General features: G+C 36.6%; 1 protein-coding gene and 1 long non-coding RNA gene across 3 annotated transcripts in view; one reads left to right on the top strand and one right to left on the bottom strand.

Moving 5' to 3' along the window:
- The window catches only part of si:ch1073-396h14.1 (disintegrin and metalloproteinase domain-containing protein 10), a 30563-nt gene extending 9443 nt beyond the window's left edge, over positions 1 to 21120 (top strand). Inside the window, exons 6-16 of one of the 2 annotated variants that reach the window (XM_017478437.3) lie at positions 545 to 624; positions 2220 to 2342; positions 3947 to 4039; positions 4173 to 4341; positions 12976 to 13139; positions 15522 to 15693; positions 16576 to 16720; positions 17047 to 17230; positions 17574 to 17673; positions 18029 to 18249; positions 20552 to 21120. In XM_017478437.3, the coding sequence (XP_017333926.2) occupies positions 545 to 624; positions 2220 to 2342; positions 3947 to 4039; positions 4173 to 4341; positions 12976 to 13139; positions 15522 to 15693; positions 16576 to 16720; positions 17047 to 17230; positions 17574 to 17673; positions 18029 to 18249; positions 20552 to 20668 (1568 nt within the window). In that variant the 3' untranslated portion in view covers positions 20669 to 21120. The remainder of the gene's footprint in view (positions 1 to 544; positions 625 to 2219; positions 2343 to 3946; positions 4040 to 4172; positions 4342 to 12975; positions 13140 to 15521; positions 15694 to 16575; positions 16721 to 17046; positions 17231 to 17573; positions 17674 to 18028; positions 18250 to 20551) is intronic. The other variant, XM_017478438.3, reaches the window with a different exon arrangement.
- On the bottom strand, positions 14931 to 16669 carry LOC128633708 (uncharacterized). Its single transcript, XR_008397088.1, has 2 exons — positions 15859 to 16669; positions 14931 to 15662 (listed from the first exon to the last, which is right to left on the bottom strand). It is a non-coding gene; the product is annotated as an uncharacterized LOC128633708 (long non-coding RNA).
- Positions 21121 to 21662: the final 542 nt, after the last annotated feature.

Here is a 21662-nt window from a genome sequence, read left to right as displayed (position 1 = left end):
TGCAGAATGTGACAACGCCAGAAATCTCATAAATCTTATAAAATCTCATAAAATATTAATAGTTGGCTATTGTTGTTTCCTGATTTGGGAACAATGTTTTTGTTTTGAAAGATAGTTAGCTAGCTTACTCAGTTACATTAGATAGAAAGCTCGGTAGAAAGTTTCAGATGACATCTGCTAGAGACAACACCCACTTCCGTTTCAAATCTGATTAGAGACACAGAAATTTGAAGCACTAAACAAACACAGATACAGATAGTGATGTTGTGTTACAACCCTTGTGGGGAATTTGTTATATGCATTTTTTCTTAATTGGAAGAACCGGTCAGAAAATTTAGTGAAATTTATTTAGACTACCCTGCTACTTACTATTTTCTTACACATAGTTAACTGGAAGTTTGGGTTTCTACCTCACACTTACCCAATTTATAACTAAAGCTGAAGGGGCTGTAAAAATGCTGCTCTAGTAAAATCAAGAGAGCAAAGTTGTAGAGAAAATATTGTGATCATGTTCTCATCATCTCATGCATGTGTGTGTTTGCAGATGACTTTCCCGTGGAAGGCAGCCGTGCTGGATTCTGTGGGACGGGCCGGCTGCAGAGTCTCATACAAAGCCTCAGGCAGGTCAGACATGATGTCATTGTTACACACAAACACACACTATATACAGACTGTTTCATTCCACTGACTCTACTCCCATCCTGTGTGCGTTAATAGCTACAAACAGCAATCAATTTCATCAAGAAGTAATTCTTTAATCAGGACATAGACCTAAACTCAGAAGCTTCTCTCATGAACCGTGGGCATATCCAGGGTATCTTGTATTTGTTAAACTAGCTGGACACTTTGTGTATTTCTGTATGCACAATTTTGTCAGCTTTTCAGCACATGAGGGGCGTGTAGAGAGTTGTGTCTGTGGCCCAGTCTTCTCCCATTTTCTTTGATCGATGTTTATTACCATTATGTGACCCAATTTGATTTAATTAATAATTATGTCAGCCCCCCCAAAAAATATGCATACACACACACACACACACACACACACACACACACACACACACACACACACATATATATATATATATATATATATATATATATATATATATATTTCTCTCAACAATCCTTTTTCTTTTTGTTTAAATCTAACTCTTGATGGCCATAGCTACATTAGACAGCTGCTTTAACCATGTAAAATGGATACTTTAGCTAAATTGGACTATCTTGTAAATTATTATTAGGCTTCAAAATTATGTGTGTGTGTAACCTTTCTGCTAGGTCAGATTCCTCTCCAAACATTTCTTACATCAAAGTAAGCTCAAAAACTGCACCTTAGTTAATGTTTAAGCTTTTACTCTCATGCTGAAGACACTCTAAAACTCAAGCTAAATAGATATTTTATCCAACTGTCAAAATAACAAATTCTACCAAAGTCTGAGCTTCCTGTTTCTTTCATGCAAGTAACGAGATGAGACCTCTTCAAAGAGGGTTCATATACATCGTCCAGTGGTTTTACGGGATGTGACCTTTAACCTCTCTGTAAACTTCGAAGCCTTCCCCTCAAGTGTGATCAGCCTTTCATACCTGAGCAAGGATCCTGCTGTAGCCATGTTTTGGTTCATTATTTGAATCCAAATGTTTCATGAGGTTCACTGCATCCTAGTTTTTAAAAATCTGGTTTGTGAAACTCTAGCAAGCTACATGCTTTCTCAGTTTGTTGTACACAGCAACAATTTTTAAAATTACTTTTCCAATCTGTGCTTGAATAATTTCAAGGCCAAACAAATGTAGGCAAATATATAGCATTAGGTAGAATTAGGAAATGAGTTTAGTTGGCATCTTTATCTTTTTGAATGTATTCTTCACATTTAGTTGTTAATTAACATTTCCAGATTTCCATCATAATATATTGTCACACCTTCATGCAATCCCTTAACTGAAGGTATTTTTTTTTATGTCAGATGCTAATGACTTTAACAGTAGTTATTGTTCATAAATGGGCTATGAAGTCATTCCAGTATTTAAAAGCCATTGTTTCTGGGGTAGTTTAATGACAATAACAAACCCTCTTGTCAGGCGACCTGTAAATTCCACTGTATTTGTGATCCTTTGTAAATATGGTCTAAACAGATGTGGACAATTCCCTTGTCCTACTTGTCTTATAGTAACTCCTCTGCAAAAAATTGGACACTTATATTTGTGTGTCCTGCAACCCACAGGATGAACCAGTGTCCAGGTCAAAACGTACAGTAGACCAGTCCAAGACAAGCTGTCTCCTCCATCTGCACGTGGACTATTTGTTTTATCAGAGGTTTGGCAGCATCGAGGCCGTCGTTGCCCAGGTGAAATCAAAAATCCAGTACGCACTGGTCATTCAACCCAAATGCAACCTTGATATCATGACCTCAGGGTGCTAATCATAAACCGTTCTTTCAGTTAAAACTAAGTACTTTATAGTATTTATATATGCCTGTGTACATTTATCCTCGCCTTGCATTATATAAAAATGCTTTCCATAATGGTTAAATGGAGGATTCATGGAAATGGTGGGTGTAGAACATAAAGGTCTCTCAATTTCTCTTTCAAGTTCTGCCAAGTTCAATTCCCCCCACGTCCTTGTGATTCTGGGAACCCAGTGTTGTCTCCACTAAATCACACAAAAATCGGACATCAAGCGATGTTTGTATGCTTAAGATAAGGCAGGTGTGCTCCATGATGATTAGGAATGTTACATTCGCGTCCCTTTAATCGCTTCCAAACCACATGAGGTCACTTATCCGTGTATTATTTTTGGTTTGGGCGTTATGTAAGGATATTGCTATCCTAATAATAACAGATAAAAGTTCGTTCATGGGCTCAGCGCCCACTCACTGGCTCACTCTGTACTCCAGTAGTTTGTTTACTTCCGTCACAGGTCTGTTACAACAACTGAGCTTTCATTCATGTAATTACTCTTACATTTTACCAAATGACCTGATAAAAGTGACTGCAGTTTTTGTTAACTATCTGCTGTCAGTTTTTGACTCAGTTATCAGTTTATTAAGTACACCTATCTACATTATCAGAAACATCTATTGTATATTGTATGACACTTTTGAAGTGTATTACTGGTTGTAGCTCATCTGCTACCCTTTGAAGCTGGAGAAAGATGTCCTCATATACCTTACTTGTTTGGTAACATTAACCCCCTTTTTGATAACAGTGACTGACCATAATTTTTGTAGTCATACTAATCAGGCCTCAATTAGCCTTTACTGTGAGGAGAATTGGGTCATGTTGGGTTGGACTGTGACACAAACCATTCAGCAAAACCTACTGCAATCCTAAATATTTTTTATTTTTTTTGCAATTCACTTGAATCCCAGTGGAAAGGCTTTTATTGGGGACAGAGGTGGAAAGTATTACGTTTATTTTTTGCTGTTTCTCAGTTATGCTGCAAGCTGCATTTTTCTCCTTTTAAACTTCACAAGAAAAAAGAGCGGTTGTTGAGGGAATGACGGTTTATAGCTGATATAGCATGAGTATGATGTGTTGTTCTGTAAAAAACATTTTAAAGTGTTGTCTAATTTCCTCTATTCTTATAGGCATTGCTTATTATTTTATTCTTTGTGTAATTTTTAATCTTTTATGTAAAGCACTCTGAGCTTTTGAATCAAAACAAAAAGTGCTACATAAATAAAGATTATTATCATTATTACACTGTGGTGTGGAAATAATTTACATCTTGTAAAATTCCAGTCTTGCTCATTGGCTTTACTATCACTGATAAAGTTGACATAGTAAATCTTCTAACAAAATTTTTTTATAAATACATAAAGATAATAAAAAATAAGAGATTATATAGTTTATAGTTCTTCATGAGCAGGCTTTTAGTGCTCTTATAGTGTACTGTACTGTATATTGATATATTTCTATGCCTATATTTGAACTCCACCCCTTTTCACAGGTCGCCTCATACATGAAAGCAGTAAACAATATATTTCACAAGGCTGAGTTTGACGGGATTGAAGTAATTGACTTCAAGGTGAAATCGATGAGTGTAAGATCTATTCTTATTTTGCTTATTTCACAAACATTCACCTAAGTTGCTTTGTTCAGATCCTGTAACAACAAATGTTCTGAAAATTCCACTGTCGTAGCAAAAAAGGAAGCATACAGAGTGTCGTTTTCAGTTTGTTTCAGAAAAAAACCCAGCTGACCCAATGCAAGAGACTTTCATCGGCCCTGAGAAGCTACTGAGTCTTTATTCAGAGATGAACTGGGGAAACTACTGCCTATCCTACCTGCTGACCAGCCGTGACTTCAGCGGCGTCCTCGGCCTGGCCTGGGAGGGGAAACCTGGTGAGACGATTATGTGATCAGTTCCTCAAAATTATCATTAGCTTATGATCATATGCAAATTTATTCACACACACGTCACATACATTTTTTTTTTTTGCATATGGCATTTGAGTAGGAAAGAGCAGCAGGAAATTAAATCTGAAATTTGACTTCAATCTTATCCACAAAGGGCTGGAATGGTTGCAGGCTGTCACTCCAACCAGGTAGGAACCACAGCTGATTCCTCTTGTTTAATCAGTTCAGCTTGGTCTTCCATCAACTATCAAGTGTGCCTCCTATTTGGCTGGTATGAATGCCGCCAGCCAGCCCTTTGCAGATGAGTTTGAAGACCCCTGGTTTATATGGATCCTAAACTTGGCAGTGTGTAGATCTCTGTTTATATGCATGGTACATGTAATCCAATCCAAAGCTATGCAGGTACAGGGAGCAAGGTTTAGTGTCAGTTTTATCATAAAAACAAATAGTGAGTAGCAGCTGTTAATGGCTCCTGTTTTTAACAAGATTGAATTAATTCTGGTTCAGCATAATGTCAACAAAGTTTATTGAATGGACAGCGAGAAGAAGTTTTGTGGCTACCGCAAAGTTGCTTGACAATTTCATATTTGCCCAAGCATGGATGCTCTGGTTGTTGAAAATAACATAAAATGCACACCTTATCCATTGGTATAATGAGTTTACTCATTTTCTATCAACACTAAAAGCCATGCACAGATAGACACACACATAGACACATGCACAGGTAGTGAAAGTAATCAGGCACAAAGTTTTATACAGCTATTAATTATCTCAACAGTTTTTTTTTTTTTTATAGGATTATTCAGCTTGTTTGATTAGAAATGAGAAATATCTTTTTCATTGACCTCAATTAGTTTACTCTATTCTGACTAAGCTATCAGTCAGATTATTAGGTTGCATCTAAATGTTAAATTCATTTGTGGTTTGAAGTACAATAAAATTTTCTGGACAAACATGAAACTCATCCTAAAGTTGACCTCATCATACGTCCCCATCATTACATTCCTAGCACTTATTACTTCTTTCCCTGTAACATCAAATGCTCATACATTGTTAGTATAACTATATGAATGTGCTTGCAGTACTGAATGTAATCACATTGCTTAGCTGCAAAATTCAGTGCAGACAATGAGTGTGAATATCAAATCTAAGAAATGACATTTTCCCAGGTGTGTGAAAAATGAATAATTTTCTATCATTAATATTTTCTATCAATAACATTCTGATTTATGATAACTGTGGGAAATTTCTCCAGACGAGGATTGTGGGCGAAGTACAAACTGTGCTCCTGCTTTCAGATCCTAATTAGAGTTCAATGTGGGAAAGTTTCTGGAATGTTCCTTTTGTCTGCAGTTGTTCCTGAGGCAACATTGTATTGGAAAGAGTGCAAGCTGATAACATCATCCACCTTCAGATATTTCCTCCTGCAAACTGGTGTGATACGGGACTTTCTATGATAAAAGCAGGCATAATGTAAAGTTCAAAGAAACAACCCATATAGACTTCTTATGTAACTAATTACGGAACTATCCTGCACATGCAACATCATTAAACAAGTTAACCAGATGTTCCATCTAAGCCCTGGTCTATTTAGATTCACTGTGATCTGATCATTGTCTGCCTTCTCACAGTTCAGACAAAGTCTTTGAGTGTTCATTGTGGGCCGTTTTTGTACTTTGGAGCCAGTCACCCTTATTAACATTCCTCATTAATGACATGCCAGGACTTGACATCCTCAGGTCCTTTTCACATTCTACTGTTGAAGTCAAGCCTTTGTCAGAAATTCCTTTATGTGCTTTTATTATATTAATGTAATACCTATACCTTATACCATCTCATACCTTATTTCATGCATCCACATATATTGGTGCTTGAAAGTTTGTGAACCCATTAGAATTTTCCGTATATCTGCATAAATATTACCTCAAGCATCATAAAATACTCACACAAATCCTAAAAGACAAAGAGAACCCAATTAAACAAATAAAAACAGATAAAACTATTATACTTGGTCATTTATTTATTGAGGAAAATGATCCAATATTACATATCCATGAGTGGCAAAAGTATGTGAAACTCTAGGATTAGCAGTTAATTTGAAGATGAAATTAGTGTCAGGTATTTATCAAACAGTGTGATGATCAGGAGTAAGTGAGTGCTCCTGTTTTATTTCAAGAACAAGGATCTATCAAAGTCTAATATTCACAACATATATATGGAAGTGTATCATGGCAATGAGATTTCTGAGGACCTCAGAAAAATAGTTGTTGTTGCTCATCAGGCTGTCAAGCGTTTGGACTCTACCAATCCACAGTTAGACAGATTGTGTACAAATGGAGGAAATTTAAGACCATTGTTACCCTCCCCAGGAGTGGTCGACCAACAAAGGTCACTCCAAAATGACGTGTAATAGTCTGCAAGGTCACTAAGGAAGCCAGGGTAACCTCTAAGCAACTAAAGGCCTCTCTCACATTGGCTAATGTTAATGTTTATGGGTACACCATCAGGAGAACACTGAACAACAATGGTGTGCCAGGCAGGCTTGAAAGGAGAGAGCCACTGCTTCCCAAAAAGAACATTGCTGCCCATCTGCAGTTTGATAAAGATCACATGGACAAGCCAGAATGCTACTGGAACAATATTTTGTGGATTGATGAGACCAAAATAAAAGTGAGAAGCATTTTTGGAGAAAAGAAAACACTGCATTCCAGCATAAGAACCTTATCCCATGTGTGAAACATGGTGGTGGTAGTATCGTTTTTGAACCTGTTGCTGCATTTGAGACAGGATGACTTGCCGTCATTGATGGAACTATGAATTCTGAATTATACTCAAGAGAAAGTGGGTCATGTAGCAAGACAATGACCCTAAGCACACAAGTTGTTCTACCAAAGAATGGTTAAAGAAGAATAAAGTTAATGTTTTGGAATGGCCAAGTCAAAGTCCTGACCTTCATTCAATTGAAATGTTGTGGATGGACCTGAAGCAAGCAGGTCATGTGAGAAAATCCACCAACATCCCAGAGTTGAAGCTGTTCTGTACTGAGGAATGGGCTGAAATTCCTCCAAGCCGATGTGCAGGACTGATCAACAGTAACTGGAAACGTTTAGTTGCAGTTATTGCTGCACAAGGGGGTCTCACCAGATACTGAAAACAAAGGTTCACATACTTTTGCCACTCACAGATATGTAATACTGGATCAATTCCCTCAATAAATAAGTAAATGACCGAGTATAATATTTGTATCTCATTTGTTTAATTTGGTTCTCTTTATCTACTTTTAGGACATTTGATGATGTTTTAGGCAATATTTATGAAGACATATAGAAAATTCTAAAGGGTTCACAAACTTTCAAGCACCACTGTATCATCTGATCTGCCCATTAGATCCTCAAGGCCATAAATATCACATAAACTTGATTATAGTGGTGATAGAAAAGAAATGAAATGTCATAATATAACTCAACAACAGAGAATGGTTGGTCCATCAAAGTCAATGAGTTGTTATATTTTTAGTTATGATTTGTGCTTTGGCACTGTGAGTCTTGAGCATTTTTTTTTATCTACAGATGGGGTTTGTGTGCTGTCAGGGACGGGATATTCTACAACACTTAACTTTTAATGGCTTTCTACAGAGACGAAAATGCGTGATGTGAATCTTTTTGTGTTCTTTTTCAATTACTCGTTTGTTCTTTGGGCTTTAGATTGTGCTTTGTGCTTTTATCACTTGGTCGGGGGTTTGAGGAAATTAAGCCTCTTGAAGTTTTGTTTATTTGTTTCCTATTAATTGCTATATGTAATCTTTTTCCTGAAATATATTGTTCATATTGCACAAGTTTGTTAAATGAAAAATCTATTTGTTACAAAACAATGAACTCAGTTCTATCTATAAGATAGAATAGACGATGTATTAATAGTAAGATCTCTACTCTATTGTTCTTTAAAATAGAAATATGCAAGGAAAAATAAAGTAAGGAATAGCGATACAGTATATCTTCAATTATGAAAAAAAAAATCAAGGTTTCAATAAGTAGAAAAAATTATTTCAATGGACCTCTTATACTGTACTCTATGCACGTTTAATATGATGTCAAGGAGTGAGCAGTTTATGGAAGAATGGAAGCATAATATAATGGAGATTACAATTTAGCAGTTGATGTAGTATGCACTTCTGCATTTCTGCAGTGTGGACCTCACTAATATTTTGATCCTGATTACACTCCTGTGTCGTTTTAGATTTTGTTCTGTTATGGCTCGGTGACAATGCTAGCTGTTTTGTTCTTGTCATCTCAGCAGGAGGTTATATTCTACTTAGACTATCATTGTCCCCTACACAAGACGTGATTGGTCGAAAACAGGGGCGTGGGCCATCACAAATGTTGAAGTGTTGAGAAAGGTATGTGGCCTGACCTTTCCCAAATTTGAATCAGAAACAAGAAACAAGGAATGACCGCATTCCTCATGACAGATTAGTCTCCATGGTGAGAGGCTCACATGGACAGGTTTATGCACAAAACCTGCAGTAAACTTATTTCCGCCCACTGCCTTTGTCATGACTTTTTCCAGACTGGTTAACATGTGATTCTCATATCGGCATGGCAGAATTGTTGTGTTTTGCATTTTGGATGAATAAACTGGATTAATCTGGGTTTGGTACTGAAAAGTAAACCCACAGACCTCCCATGAACAATCCCATGTTCTACCACAACAAAGGACCCTCATGACTTTGGTATGAGCAACGGGACTTATTTGTACTTTGCCATATCACGCTGACTAACATGATGGGGTTGTATATAATACTTAGCACCCACACACCAACAACTAGTTTATAACGTCACTCTGGAAACCAGGATTGTTTGAGATAGCTGGAAGTTTTTGTTGTGTTCCTTATTCAGTTTGAATTTTTAAAACAATCTTGAGTGATACAAAATCAGACCCATCTATCTAGTGTATCTATGTTCATTCTGAGCACTGAGAAGGTACCATTTAGATAAATGCAGACAAATGAACACCCTTAAGAGACAACATACAACAAACTAATTATCGGCAAACCACCTCGCAAGATACATTTCATAGATACCGTGTAGCTCACTGAGATATAACTCTGAATCCCAGTGGAAACACTTTGTTTTCCCACCAACCATTTTGGAGCAGCTATACCTCACGCATCGTTGACTCATATAGCTGGAATGTGGCACCTTGTGGATTTTTTCTATCCCAGCATGCCCTTAAAATAAAATGATGGAAAGCTGCACAGCTTGTGATTTCTTCCCTCCTACAGTGGTAATGCCCTTGAAAAGTCACTGAATCCTAAATGTCTCTGAGGATTTATTTATTTATATCATCAAACATCACCAAACCTGTTCTAGTGTGGCCCTTCACAGCTAACAGAGAATGTTGGTGCAACATTCTGTAACTACTCAAAAGGTTCGCTGAAGGCTAGGCTGTAAGTTATGCCTCATAATGTCCAAAAAGCATCAAAAGCATGATAATGGTTTTCATACTACAGCACTTTTGAATCATCAAATCTGATTTTTCTTAAGGTGTTGATTAATTTCTGATTAATTTCTAATTTTGATAGTAGTGCAGCTACAAATCACAAGTTTATATTAATGCACTCATTCTTATGTTATTGTTCAATTAGTTGTATATGTTATTGTTTCTGTAGTAACCGCTTACACAGGAACTTGTATAACAGATGCTCCACATAAACAGATAAAAATGTGTGTAATCCTTGGTGAAGTTTTCTGTAAGGAGATGTTTATTTAACATTTATGGGAGGAGTCTCCCATATTTGTCTCTAATTGTTTGTCTCAGGAGTCTCTAATTGTTTTCCTGTAACAGTACGACCCTTGTCTTGCTGAATCCCTGACCCAGACCACACACTATTCTCCTGTCATCTCATGTTAAATTTACTTCCTTAATGAGTTGAGGTTTCATTTAAAATGGATGAAAAGAAATTTGGGCAGGAATATAGAATAGATGTCCTGATTTGTACCCCTTTCAATTCTGTCAGCCTGCCATCAGTTCCGTTTCTAATGAACACACTTTCCTATTAATCTGTAGACATTTTATGTAAAAGTGAAGAAATTATCCATCTTGTTTAGTGCATCTTGGCTTGGTAAAGGGGATGAGAGAAAGAAATTGTTGGTACAGAAGAGTGTTCACAAGCTGCCCAGTTGTCCTCTTAGGCAACTGGTACAAAGATACATGAATGCTTTCGAAAAGCTTGCCAAGGGGGTAGAGAAAGGGGGTAAACCTGGCCATGGGAAAGATGCATTCAACCTTCAATACCTCAAATGAACTTTCTTGTAGTTGACGTATTTATTATTTTATAGCCATATGGATGTTATTTGAATTTTGATGTATATCCCAGTATTTATTGAAATTATTTATTATATGAAATAGTCATCTGAGACAAGTAGCTTAATTAAAAATGTCAAACACATGAGCAAGATGATTATTTCATGATAAGGGTGGAAAAAGTATGGAGAAATTTTACTAGGAAATATACAGCAAAAAAACTTTACTCAAGTGAAAGTAAAAAGTTGCTATTTTTAAATTACTCAAGTCTTAAAGAGTAAAAAGCAAAATCTTTCTTTTACTGATTAAATTAAGTTAATGTATTTTTTTCATGCAAAAAGTAACTTTCAATACTTATTTAAAACTTTTAGAAGATTTTCATTTTAAAGCAACTATGCCATTTTATCTGAAAGCTTGATTCAGTCTCTGTAAGTTTGCTGCTCATATGCATGACTAAGACTACATAGTTTGCTAATGAATTAATCAGAAGTCAAATATCCTGTAAGTCAGCAATATTTACCATTAGCTAGAATTTAACTTGCTGCCTAGCTGATTATGTTGGCTACTGGAATCAATGCTAGTCTTAACCTGGCATTAGCAAATACAAGCAAATTATCAAAACTTCCATCATGTTTTTTGTTTTTTTTTCAAATTAGACAGAGTTTATGTCATCTAGGGAGCTCATTCGACTGATAAATAGCACATAGTCACCGTCTGGATAAGACAAGAAGAGACCTTTGAGATTTGTAATTAGTATTTTTAAGGTCTAAATGAAAATGGTAATGAGTATTAATTTTTTTTCATTGGAAATTGATTAAGTAAGAGTACAAGTACTCGTTTTTCAACAATTCTCAGGTGAAGTACAAATACACCAAAATAAAACGGAAGTATACTAAGTAGGTACTTTCCATAACTGTGGCTAATATACATCTGTTCACTCAAATCAACATGATAGAGCTACATTGTGGAAACAAATGTGCTGTAAAAATTTGCAAAATCTTCTGAAGGGTTCATCCGGAAGCCGAACGACATACTAGGAGACATTCAATCCCACAGAGTTTAGGTCCAGCACACCTGGCTTTATAATTAAGATCTATCAGTGAAAAGGCTGCCAGAGCCACACTTTCCCTGTTGCATTAGACCGCCGATGCTGTGTAATGCTTGGTCTGTTACTTATGTATCATTAAAATTTACAATTACCCTATGTTATAGTACATTATAGCAGCTTTAAACAGTTGTACCCTCACCAGCCTCTCTCTTTTCCCCCCATTTTTTGGAGGTAATAAGACAAAATCATTCAACTTGTCATGTTACAGAGAATTCGCTAGGCTCTCTGTCCTGAAGAGTTCCCTGTGCTGGAAAGCTTAAAATTACAGTTTTACCTCTGACTCTTACAAAGTCCTGACACTGGGGACTCCTTCAGAAAATGTTAAATGTTAAATGTCTCTTTATGGAAAACTTCACAATACTATGTGTACTATCATACATGTTCTCATTTGTTTATGTGGATGGTCTATCATACATGTTTCTGTGCAAGCTGTAACTATAGAAATGATAATGCATTAGAAGGAGCATATTAATATAAGCTTGTGATTTGCAGCTACACTGCTGTTAGAGCTGCTTTTGATGAAGAGTAAACCACAGCTTCAAACCAATTGAGAATTCAACAGTGTTGTGGAATAAAAAAAATAGACTGTGAACTGTGATTGCGTTATTTAGCTGGCTCAAATCTGTAAAATAATAACGGAAGTAGTCCATGATTACAGACTTATCTGACCCCCAGCGTATGTAGATCTGTGTAGCCATTAGCATTCATTATCAAAAAAACAGATTGATAACTGTGACTCCAGTTTAGAGAGACTGATTGAACCCCCCCCCCCCCCCAGGATGGATGACATGGTGCTGTGGAGAAAAGAAAAAAAGCCCATCTGTTAGTGATTTATGGTGGATTTCTGGATCGCTTTATTTATTAGGTATTATTTAAAATACATTAGAATTGCTTGTGCGTGAAGAAATGCCAGATCTGTTTCTTGGAAATGCAGCTGATCTGTTTCTTGGACAGAGAGTCACAATTCTCCAGCTGAATTGCACCAAAAGGATTTGTCAAGAACATGGCCAAAAAATGGTGAAAGAGCAAACACATAAAAATGTTCTTACAGTTCTGTACACACAGTTGTTGTTTTTGCACAATACAGTAGGCTGTGTCAGCCAGTGCAAGTTGAGTTTTTAACTGTAACCGTGGCTGTCATGCATGAAGGAATGGGAATTGCAATTCAGCAGCTTCATACCTCCTTTCTTTTTCTCTGTCCTCTGTAGATAACTGGGGTGGGATCTGTTCCAAACCCATACACACTATGGATGGTCAGACATCCAGCCTGAACACTGGTATGATCACCCTCAAGAACTTTGGACGTTATCTTCTGCCAAAGTTCGTCCAACTGACCTTCGCTCATGAGCTTGGCCACAGCGTGGGAGCTCCTGTGAGTCCAACATCTTCTCACTATCAAACGATGAGATGACCAGAATTTTATGGTTCTTTAGGACAGCGGTTTCCAAACTATTTGCAGCCATGCTGTTATTAAATAAGCTTATTATTGAAATGTGTGCAATACTATTCTGGGTATTCATTAAAGCCATAGAGGTTTTACTAACAGAACACAGTTTATAAATAATATCTAGTTGAATCTTAAGTAATTTTAATAAAAACTGTGTTTTTTTTTATTTATTTATTGAGGTTTGGATTAAACCCATTAAAGTGACCTATAATAAATCAATAATGAATATAAATCAAAAATATAATAATTAGAGATGCACAGATACTAAATTTCTCAGCTGGTACGATAACCGAATATTCACAGTGATATCGGCCGATACCAATACCAATACTGATAGTTTGGTGGTTCTGCCTTTTATACCTTCTTTTAAATTCATAATAATTAATTCCATAATTCTGAAAGAAATGCAAATAAAAAGATTCTCAGCATTTCAACAAATTGTTTCACAGTAACTGACATTACTCACATTAACATTAACACATGAACTAAATTCTGAGGATTAAAGTAAGATTTCTTAATTTAAGAGAGTGATGTAGCCAAATGCTTCATGGATGCCACTTTGAGAACCATGGCCTTAAGGAGAACTTAGGTGTTTTTTTGTTGTTGTTTGTTTTTGTTTAGTTTTTTCATATTCTATGTCATGTTTAAAAACAAGTTAACAGATCAGTTCAGAATATTTAATAAAAGATGTTCCTTGAAAAGTGACAAGTTAAAAAAAGCCTAATAAAACTAAAAATAATTTAAATTTCTGCTGATTTGGTGAAAATAAGATTGTTGTTGCTTATTTATTTGGGGTATTAATCTTGCACAACATGGTCCTCAAGTACTTGGAGAAATTTTGAGCTAGTACCAAACAACATACAACTGGAACCTCTGGTACTGTTTTGGTGGAAAACAAAGGGGAAAAAGGGGGCGGGGAAGGGAAGAAAAAATACAGTTCCATAGTAATGTTGGCAAACTGTCCGGTACTTTCAAAGTTTTTTGTTAAAGGTCATTTGGGTGCTTTGTCATGTACCTTTTGTTTGTCCACTGTTCTGTGATGTGACCTATCCCCAAGCTGTTTAAACCCTTTTCTACTGTACCTGCGTCATCAACACCAGTGCTGTTCACGCTTCCTGGGCAGACTGAAGATTCCTTACATGACCTTGCCTGATCTTACCCTGCCTTCTCGCGGTCCCATATAAATTAAGCTACTTGTCTCAGTAGTTAGAAGGCACTGATGCAACTGTGTCCAGCTGTTTTTCTGTGTCCCAGTTCTCTTATTCCTTTCTGTGAAGTCTTTTCTAAGTTTTTCAGCAAAATAAATATATTCATCTAAAAATAATACTCAAAAACATTTGTAAATGGTTAGTTCTTTTGGATGCTGTTTATGATTGCAATTAAAGTGCCTTACATAATTATTCACCAGGAGTTTTATTCCCTAACCAAACCTTGTTTGATACTTTTCCAGAACTTTGTTACAGCTTTGTTTTGATATCTTCTGGATCTTCATGATGCTGTTTGTTTAGGCTTGTTCTCTAATAAACTCGGGGTGCAGGAACAGGTGTATTTATATTAAGATTGCATTAATTGCACACAGGTCGACACCATTCAACAATTATTTGAGTTCTGATGGTACGTGGCTGCAGAGCTAACTAAGGGGGTGAATACTTATGCAGTCATCTTTTATGTTTTGTTTGCAAAAAATAAATAAATAAATAATAATTGCAAACTATACACATTTTTAATTTCACTTTAATATTATGGGCTATTTTGTGTAGATTCATGATATAAAATTTATATACAAGTTAAGTCCATTTCAATTCCAGGTTGTAATACTACAAAATGTATGACACTTAAAGGGGGTGTGACATTTCTATGTTATTATTTATTTTTTTTAAAGATTCTCCTAGTATTTTGTATGAAACTGGTTTGGGAAGTGCAGTTAATGATCTCACAAAATAGACTCCACAGCACGAACCTATCATTGCCAAATTTTAACTGAGCAGAGAACAGAACTTCAGAACCTGTGCACTGTGATGAACAAAATTGTTATTGTAGTGTTTGAAACATTTGGCAGCATAAGGATAAAAAACAGTGACTGCTTTTGAAAAAAATTGTTTTGAATAGCATCCATCCATCCTAAGTTACATATTATATATAACTATTTAGCATATATTAGAACAAGTACACTAATATAAACCTGTTATTTGAAGCTGCATTATGGTCAGAGCTGTTGTTATATAAAATTAATACCCTGATTCAATTAATAACCCGAGTAAACCCACACTCAGCGTCAAGGTCACTGTCTCTATGTTTGCATGTTAGCATGATGAAGGTGCAGACTGTGGTGATCTGGGAATCACTGAAGGCAAAGGACACTTCCTGATGTTCCCACATGCTGCAGATGAGGTGAAGGAGAACAGCGAACGTTTCTCACCGTGCAGCCTCCAGCACATGAGCCGATTGCTGAAGATCAATAAGGACAAATGCTTTGTGGGTGAGACATCAAACTCAACAAGTCAGAAGAAGCTGCTAGATTAGTGATGGGCTGGCTCATGCACACCTGGAGTGCCACATCGCTGCATATTTCTGTGTATCAATAATCTACCACACTTGATTCAAACTCGTTAGACAAATCTGTCAATTAAACAATGAGTCAAACCTCTGTACGGCCCGTTCCTGATCTTGATAATTTGTCTGAACATGTCTCAGTTTACAATCTGGAAGTTGGCCTTTATGTGTAAACAACAATAACAACAACAATAAGACAAATCAAGAATACAACAAGCAAAAAAGTACATTTGGAAACATGAAAGCCAGTTCCAAAACACAATAGCAAATTCGGAAACATTACCTAACATAATTCAAATTCTTAATCATGATGGCAAATTACAAAACAGGACAGCAAATTCAGAAACTCTACAGTTAATTTGGAAACATGGCCGCAAATCAGAAAACGCAACAACAAAACCAAAAGAAAAAAAAACAGGAAGCCATTTTAGTCAGAAGAAAGAATTAGTCCTCACTATAATAACATAAGTAACATCGCATTGAAACTTTTTTTTTTTAAGGCTAACTAGATAACCGAAAATTTCTTTTTATTTTTCTCCTTGTGATACTCATACATATGCCATGTCCAAAACATTCTGATGTGTTCCTTAATTTGCTGTTGTGTTTTCATTTTTGTTTTCTGATTTGCTGTTGCTTTTTTGTTTGTTTTTGTGTTTTGCTGTTACACAGAAATCTGCAAATGAAATCTCTACAAATGATTGACTTGAAAAGAACTCTCATGAACTCTGTGTGTGTGTGTGTGTGTGTGTGTGTGTGTGTGTGTGTGTGTGTGTGTGTGTGTGTGTGTGTGTGTGTTGGAACCCACCAGTCAGCGATCAACCAATCTGTGGAAACCGGATCGTGGAGAAAGGAGAGGAATGTGATGTAGGACTCAATGCAAGTGATCCGTGTTGCTACAGTTCAAGAGAGCCAATAGGAGTTCAATGTCGGCTAAAACCGAACAAACAATGCAGGCTGGTATTCCGTCTCATTGGTTGGTCCACACATAGCCTTCATTTAGTATTTCATTCAGGATTTCTTTTAGATGGTTCTTAGCTTATCCCTCAGGTTTTCTCCATACCAGTTTAGCAATGGATATCTGAAAGTTGCTATACAGTACCATAGATACTGCTAGTCAAAAGTGTTTTTTTTTTTTTTTTTTTTTTTAAATTAACATTTTGGCTTGGATAAATACTCTAGTATTAGAAAATCAGAAATAGATATAAGTGAACAGAGAAATGTTCAAGACTCTCATTTAACAGTGATTTATGTCTTTCTGGGTTTTTTTTTCATCCCTCAGTCCTAGTCAGGGTCTGTGCTGCAGCTCTGGTTGTGTCTTTAAAACCTCTGGACTGCTGTGTGAGGAAGACTCTGAGTGTCGGATGAAAAGCGTATGCACAGGAACTTCTGCCACATGTCCTCAACCTGCTGCCAAGCCAAACATGACAGTGTGCAGTCTGGGCACACGGGTTTGTCTTAATGGGGTGTGTCCAACATTATCTCATGTCTCAGACTGTGTGTTTAATATACACAATGTGTCCTTAAATCACCAATATCCTGTTGTTGTCTTTGTTGTTGTGTTTTAAAAAAATTTTATCCAAAAGAATGGCAAGGAAAGTAGTAAATATTGGCGAAATATTGTGAGAAATATGGGTCTGTAAGAGAGTGTGAATATATGAACATATGACTCTTTAGAGTGGGGGTCTAATGGCCTGAGAAATACGAATGGGAATTATATAATATGGAACTGTTGAAAAAGTTGGAAAGGTCATAGCGAATCTGGTATTTGTGATTTTTTTTATTGCTGTTTTTGCATGTGTTTCGCAGGAATGTTCAGGCTCCCTGTGTGTGCTACACGGCCTGGAGCAGTGTGACTGCCCGGGGGAGAACAAGAAAGAAAGATGTCACTTGTGCTGCCAACAGACAGGTTAACACTGCGAAACATTAAACTTATAGTATTTCTTGCAACCAACTTTATGAACACCAGCATCTGTTTTTGTTTGTTGTTGTTGCATAGTTATTTTCATCTTGCTCGTAACTGATGTCTATATGCTTGTGTATAGACAATCAATGACTTAACATTGGACAATAAAATATGCTCTTAAAGCTCAAAGTACAACTTTTGTATAAGTTTTACTATTACATATCTCTAAAAAATGTACACAATACTTAAGTATTTTGAAGAAGTGCATTTACTCTTTTTTTTTCCTACCCCTGATTATTAATAATAATCTTACTGTCTCTCATTACTAATCAGGTTAATCAATAATCTTTGTGATTAGGAAACCCCAACACATGTGCAAGCACCACTTCCTCAGTGCTCTCAATGTACTTTAAGGGACAGCGGGTGACGTTGGTGCCTGGATCTCCATGCTACAAAAACCAGGGCTACTGCGATCATTTCCAGACATGTCGTGTGTTGGATGCAGATGGCCCCATCGCCAGACTGAAAAACTCCTTCCTGAACCTGCGCGAGTTCGATGACGTAGCAGACTGGATGAAGGTTTGACATGTTTTAGAAGCTTGTTTCAGTCCTCAGCACTGCAACTACAATGTACTACAGCTACAGTGGAGCTACTCTGAAGTTAGGTTACTCAAAATCTTTTTTTCTCTAAATAAATATTTGCCCCAAACCACATCCAGTAATTCCTGATGTGGTTTGAGAGACAGTGGGATCCACTGTTTTCTAAAAACAAGGAAAATACTTCACAGTGTAGCTGGGCATTATGCAGGTGGCCATTTTGGACAACTGGAGTCATTTAATTTTTCCAACTCTGCCACTCAAATTCAAAGGTAGAGTTGTATTGGAAGACTAGTAATGTATATGATATACTCAGCAAAAAAAGAGAAATGTTCCTTTTTCAGGAGACTGTATTTTAAAGATAATTTTGTAAAATCCAAATAAGCTTTACAGATCTTTATCGGAACGGGTTTAAACAATGTTTTTCATGCTTGTAAAATGAACCATGAACAATTATTGCACATGCACCTGTGGAACAGTCCTTAAGACACAAACAGTTTACAGGCAGTAGGCAATTAAGGTCACAGTTACAAAAAGTTAGGACACTAAAGAGACCTTTCTACTGACTCTGAAAAACACCAGAAGAAAGATGTCTAGGGTTCCTGCTCACCTTCGTGAACATGCCATAGGCCTGCTGCAGGGAGGCATGAGAACTGCAGATGTGGCCAGAGCAGTAAACTTTCTGTAATGTAAGACGCCTAGGACAGTGCTACAGGGACACAGGAAGGACAGATGATTGTCCCTACAGTGGAAAATTACATGATGTGACTGCACCCCCAGACGTAATGGCGAACTTACAAATGTCTTGGTGGATGAGTGGAGTAACATCTCACAGCAAGAACTGACAAATCTGGATGAGATGCACTGTAGTACTTACAGCAGCTGGAGGACACCAGATACTGACTGTTACTTTTAATATTGACCCCCGCCTGCCCCCCCCCCCCCCCCCCTTTCTTCAGGGACTCATTATTCCATTTCAGTTTGTCAAATGTCTATGAATCTTGTTCAGTTTATGTCTCAGTTGTTGAATCTTTTTATGTTCATACAAATATTTACACAAGTTAAGAAATTTGCTGGAAATAAAAGCAGTGTTATATGTAAATGGAGCACCTATATAGCGCTTTTATCCAAAGCGCTTTACACGGTGTCTCATTCACCCATTCACACACACACTCACACACCAATGGTAGCAGAGCTGCCACGCAAGGACCTAACTTGCCATGCAAGGAGCTAACTTGCCATCGAAAGCAACTTGGGGTTCAACGTCTTGCCCAAGGACACTTCGGCGTGTGGAGTCATGTGGGCCGGGAATCGAACCGCCAACCCTACAATTAGTGGACAACCCAGTCTACCACTGGGCCATATATATACACATACACACACTTTCTACTTACATTTCTAAATATTTGCTTCTTTAACAATGTAGTTAGGAGCAAATATAAAACATTTGTGTATATATTCATGGAAAGATATTGGTTTGAACAAAGCTGATGTGCAAATTATATTTTTCACCAAACTATTCCTGCAAATTCAAGCAAACTACCAGCAGGTAGACAGTTATAGCACATTAGAAGTAGTTTCTGAATGCCTATAGTTTTCGCCTAAATAAATATTCAATAAATGAATGACAAGAAAATAAGTTGAAGTACAGATTCAAATTCTTCAGTCAAGTTAAAGTAGAAAATTAGAAACTTCAATTTATGAAGTTCAATGTATGAAAGTAAAAGTACAAGAAATTTCAAATCACTGATATTAGTTCCTAATGAAAAATTTAGTTCTTTCATCAAGGAACCAAGAAACATGGGCTAACTAACAACTTTATTTCTAATCTCTCTAATGTTAGCTAGCATTATAATATCTCTGACCGTGACAGTGACAACTCACTGAATGCCGAATCGTTATCTGTCATAATACAAACTGCTGTGATAAAAACGAAGTGCATGTAACAGTGTAGAGATTTCAGAGATGAATACTAGATGTCATTCTTACTGTCAAGGTTAAGATTTGTTAGGAATTTCAATCATTAAAATGGTCTGATGCTAAAAGTCACCTTTGGACTTTACAAATATATAGAGAAATGTAGAGATATTTGAAAATGTAGTGAGTAGAAAGGTTTCTTTTGCAATGTTGCAATGTATTAGATGAAAGAAAAATTAAGTAAAGTTAAAAATGTACAGATGTCAATAATAAAATTGTGAATTTGTATTGTTAGCCAGTTGTCACTCAGGTTAGCCAATCATCCTTGCTCTATATTAATACCTTCCTTTTGTGCTGTGTTTGACAGGCCCACTGGTGGGCGATCCTGCTGGCCATCCTGGGAGTCTCGGCAGTAATGGCTGGCACTGTCTGTCTGTTTGGACACACACTTGAGAGTGTCAACAGAGAAAAGAGAACACATTAACTGAGCTGGAAATATGTCTGTTGGACAATACAAACCCTAATACCTGAACATGTACTGTATATATGTTATATATTTGACAGTTTATCTGAGTTTTTGTGCACTGTGCTCACGCTCATTATAGGCACTGATTTTTAATCTTCGTAACTCTGACTATGCATTGACTAAATTTAGCCTATGCATGCAGCTCACATTTTATTTCTGTGTTTCTACTTCCCTCCACTTTGTGTGTGTGTGTGTGTGTGTGTGTGTGTGTGTGCGTGTGTGCGTGTGCGCGTGTGTGCGCGTGTGTGTGCGTGTGTGTGCGTGTGTGTGTGTGTGTGTGTGTGTGTGTTAAAAGCAGGCTAACAATTTTTTGAATAATTCAAGTTACTTACTCTTATGACTTGCATGGCATTGACACTGGACATTCCTTCCACAAACATTAAATAAACATATCCTCTCAGAAAACTTCACCATTATCAATGATTCCGCATATATTTTAGTCCATTTATGTGGAGCGTGTAGGTTTCTAACGATGTAAATTTTTCCTAAAGTAACTTAATATCTAATCTGATATCTAATCATATATAAACGAATGTCTAATCTAATATCTAATGTAATCTAATATAATATATAATCAAATCTATCCCAATATCGAATTTAATCTCTAATAATATAATTTAACCTAATATCTATTCTAACTGAATCCACTATTCAGTTCAGTCTTCTGAGGTTTGGTTCATCAGCTCTGGCACACTTGGTTTGAGACTAAGTTACTCTTAGTGCTAGGTTCAGGAGCAGAGCACAGCAATGCTGTTTAACATGCTAGCATCCAGTCTTTGGCCTTTACTAAATGTGTACCATTTCATTATGCATCAAACAACCATGAGTTCAAATTGAAGTGCTTGTAAAGAAGAAGAAGAAGTAGAACACATATACACATACAGAGCAAATTAAAGAACAAGCCAGACCATATAAAAAATGTTATTCTCTGCGTTAGTCCACTCGGGTATAA

This window comes from Ictalurus punctatus, chromosome 10 (genome assembly GCF_001660625.3).
Source record: "Ictalurus punctatus breed USDA103 chromosome 10, Coco_2.0, whole genome shotgun sequence".
In the NCBI taxonomy this organism is placed as follows: domain Eukaryota; kingdom Metazoa; phylum Chordata; class Actinopteri; order Siluriformes; family Ictaluridae; genus Ictalurus; species Ictalurus punctatus.
Note: the sequence above shows the minus strand (reverse complement) of the source record. Positions and strands in the feature narration are given on the sequence as shown.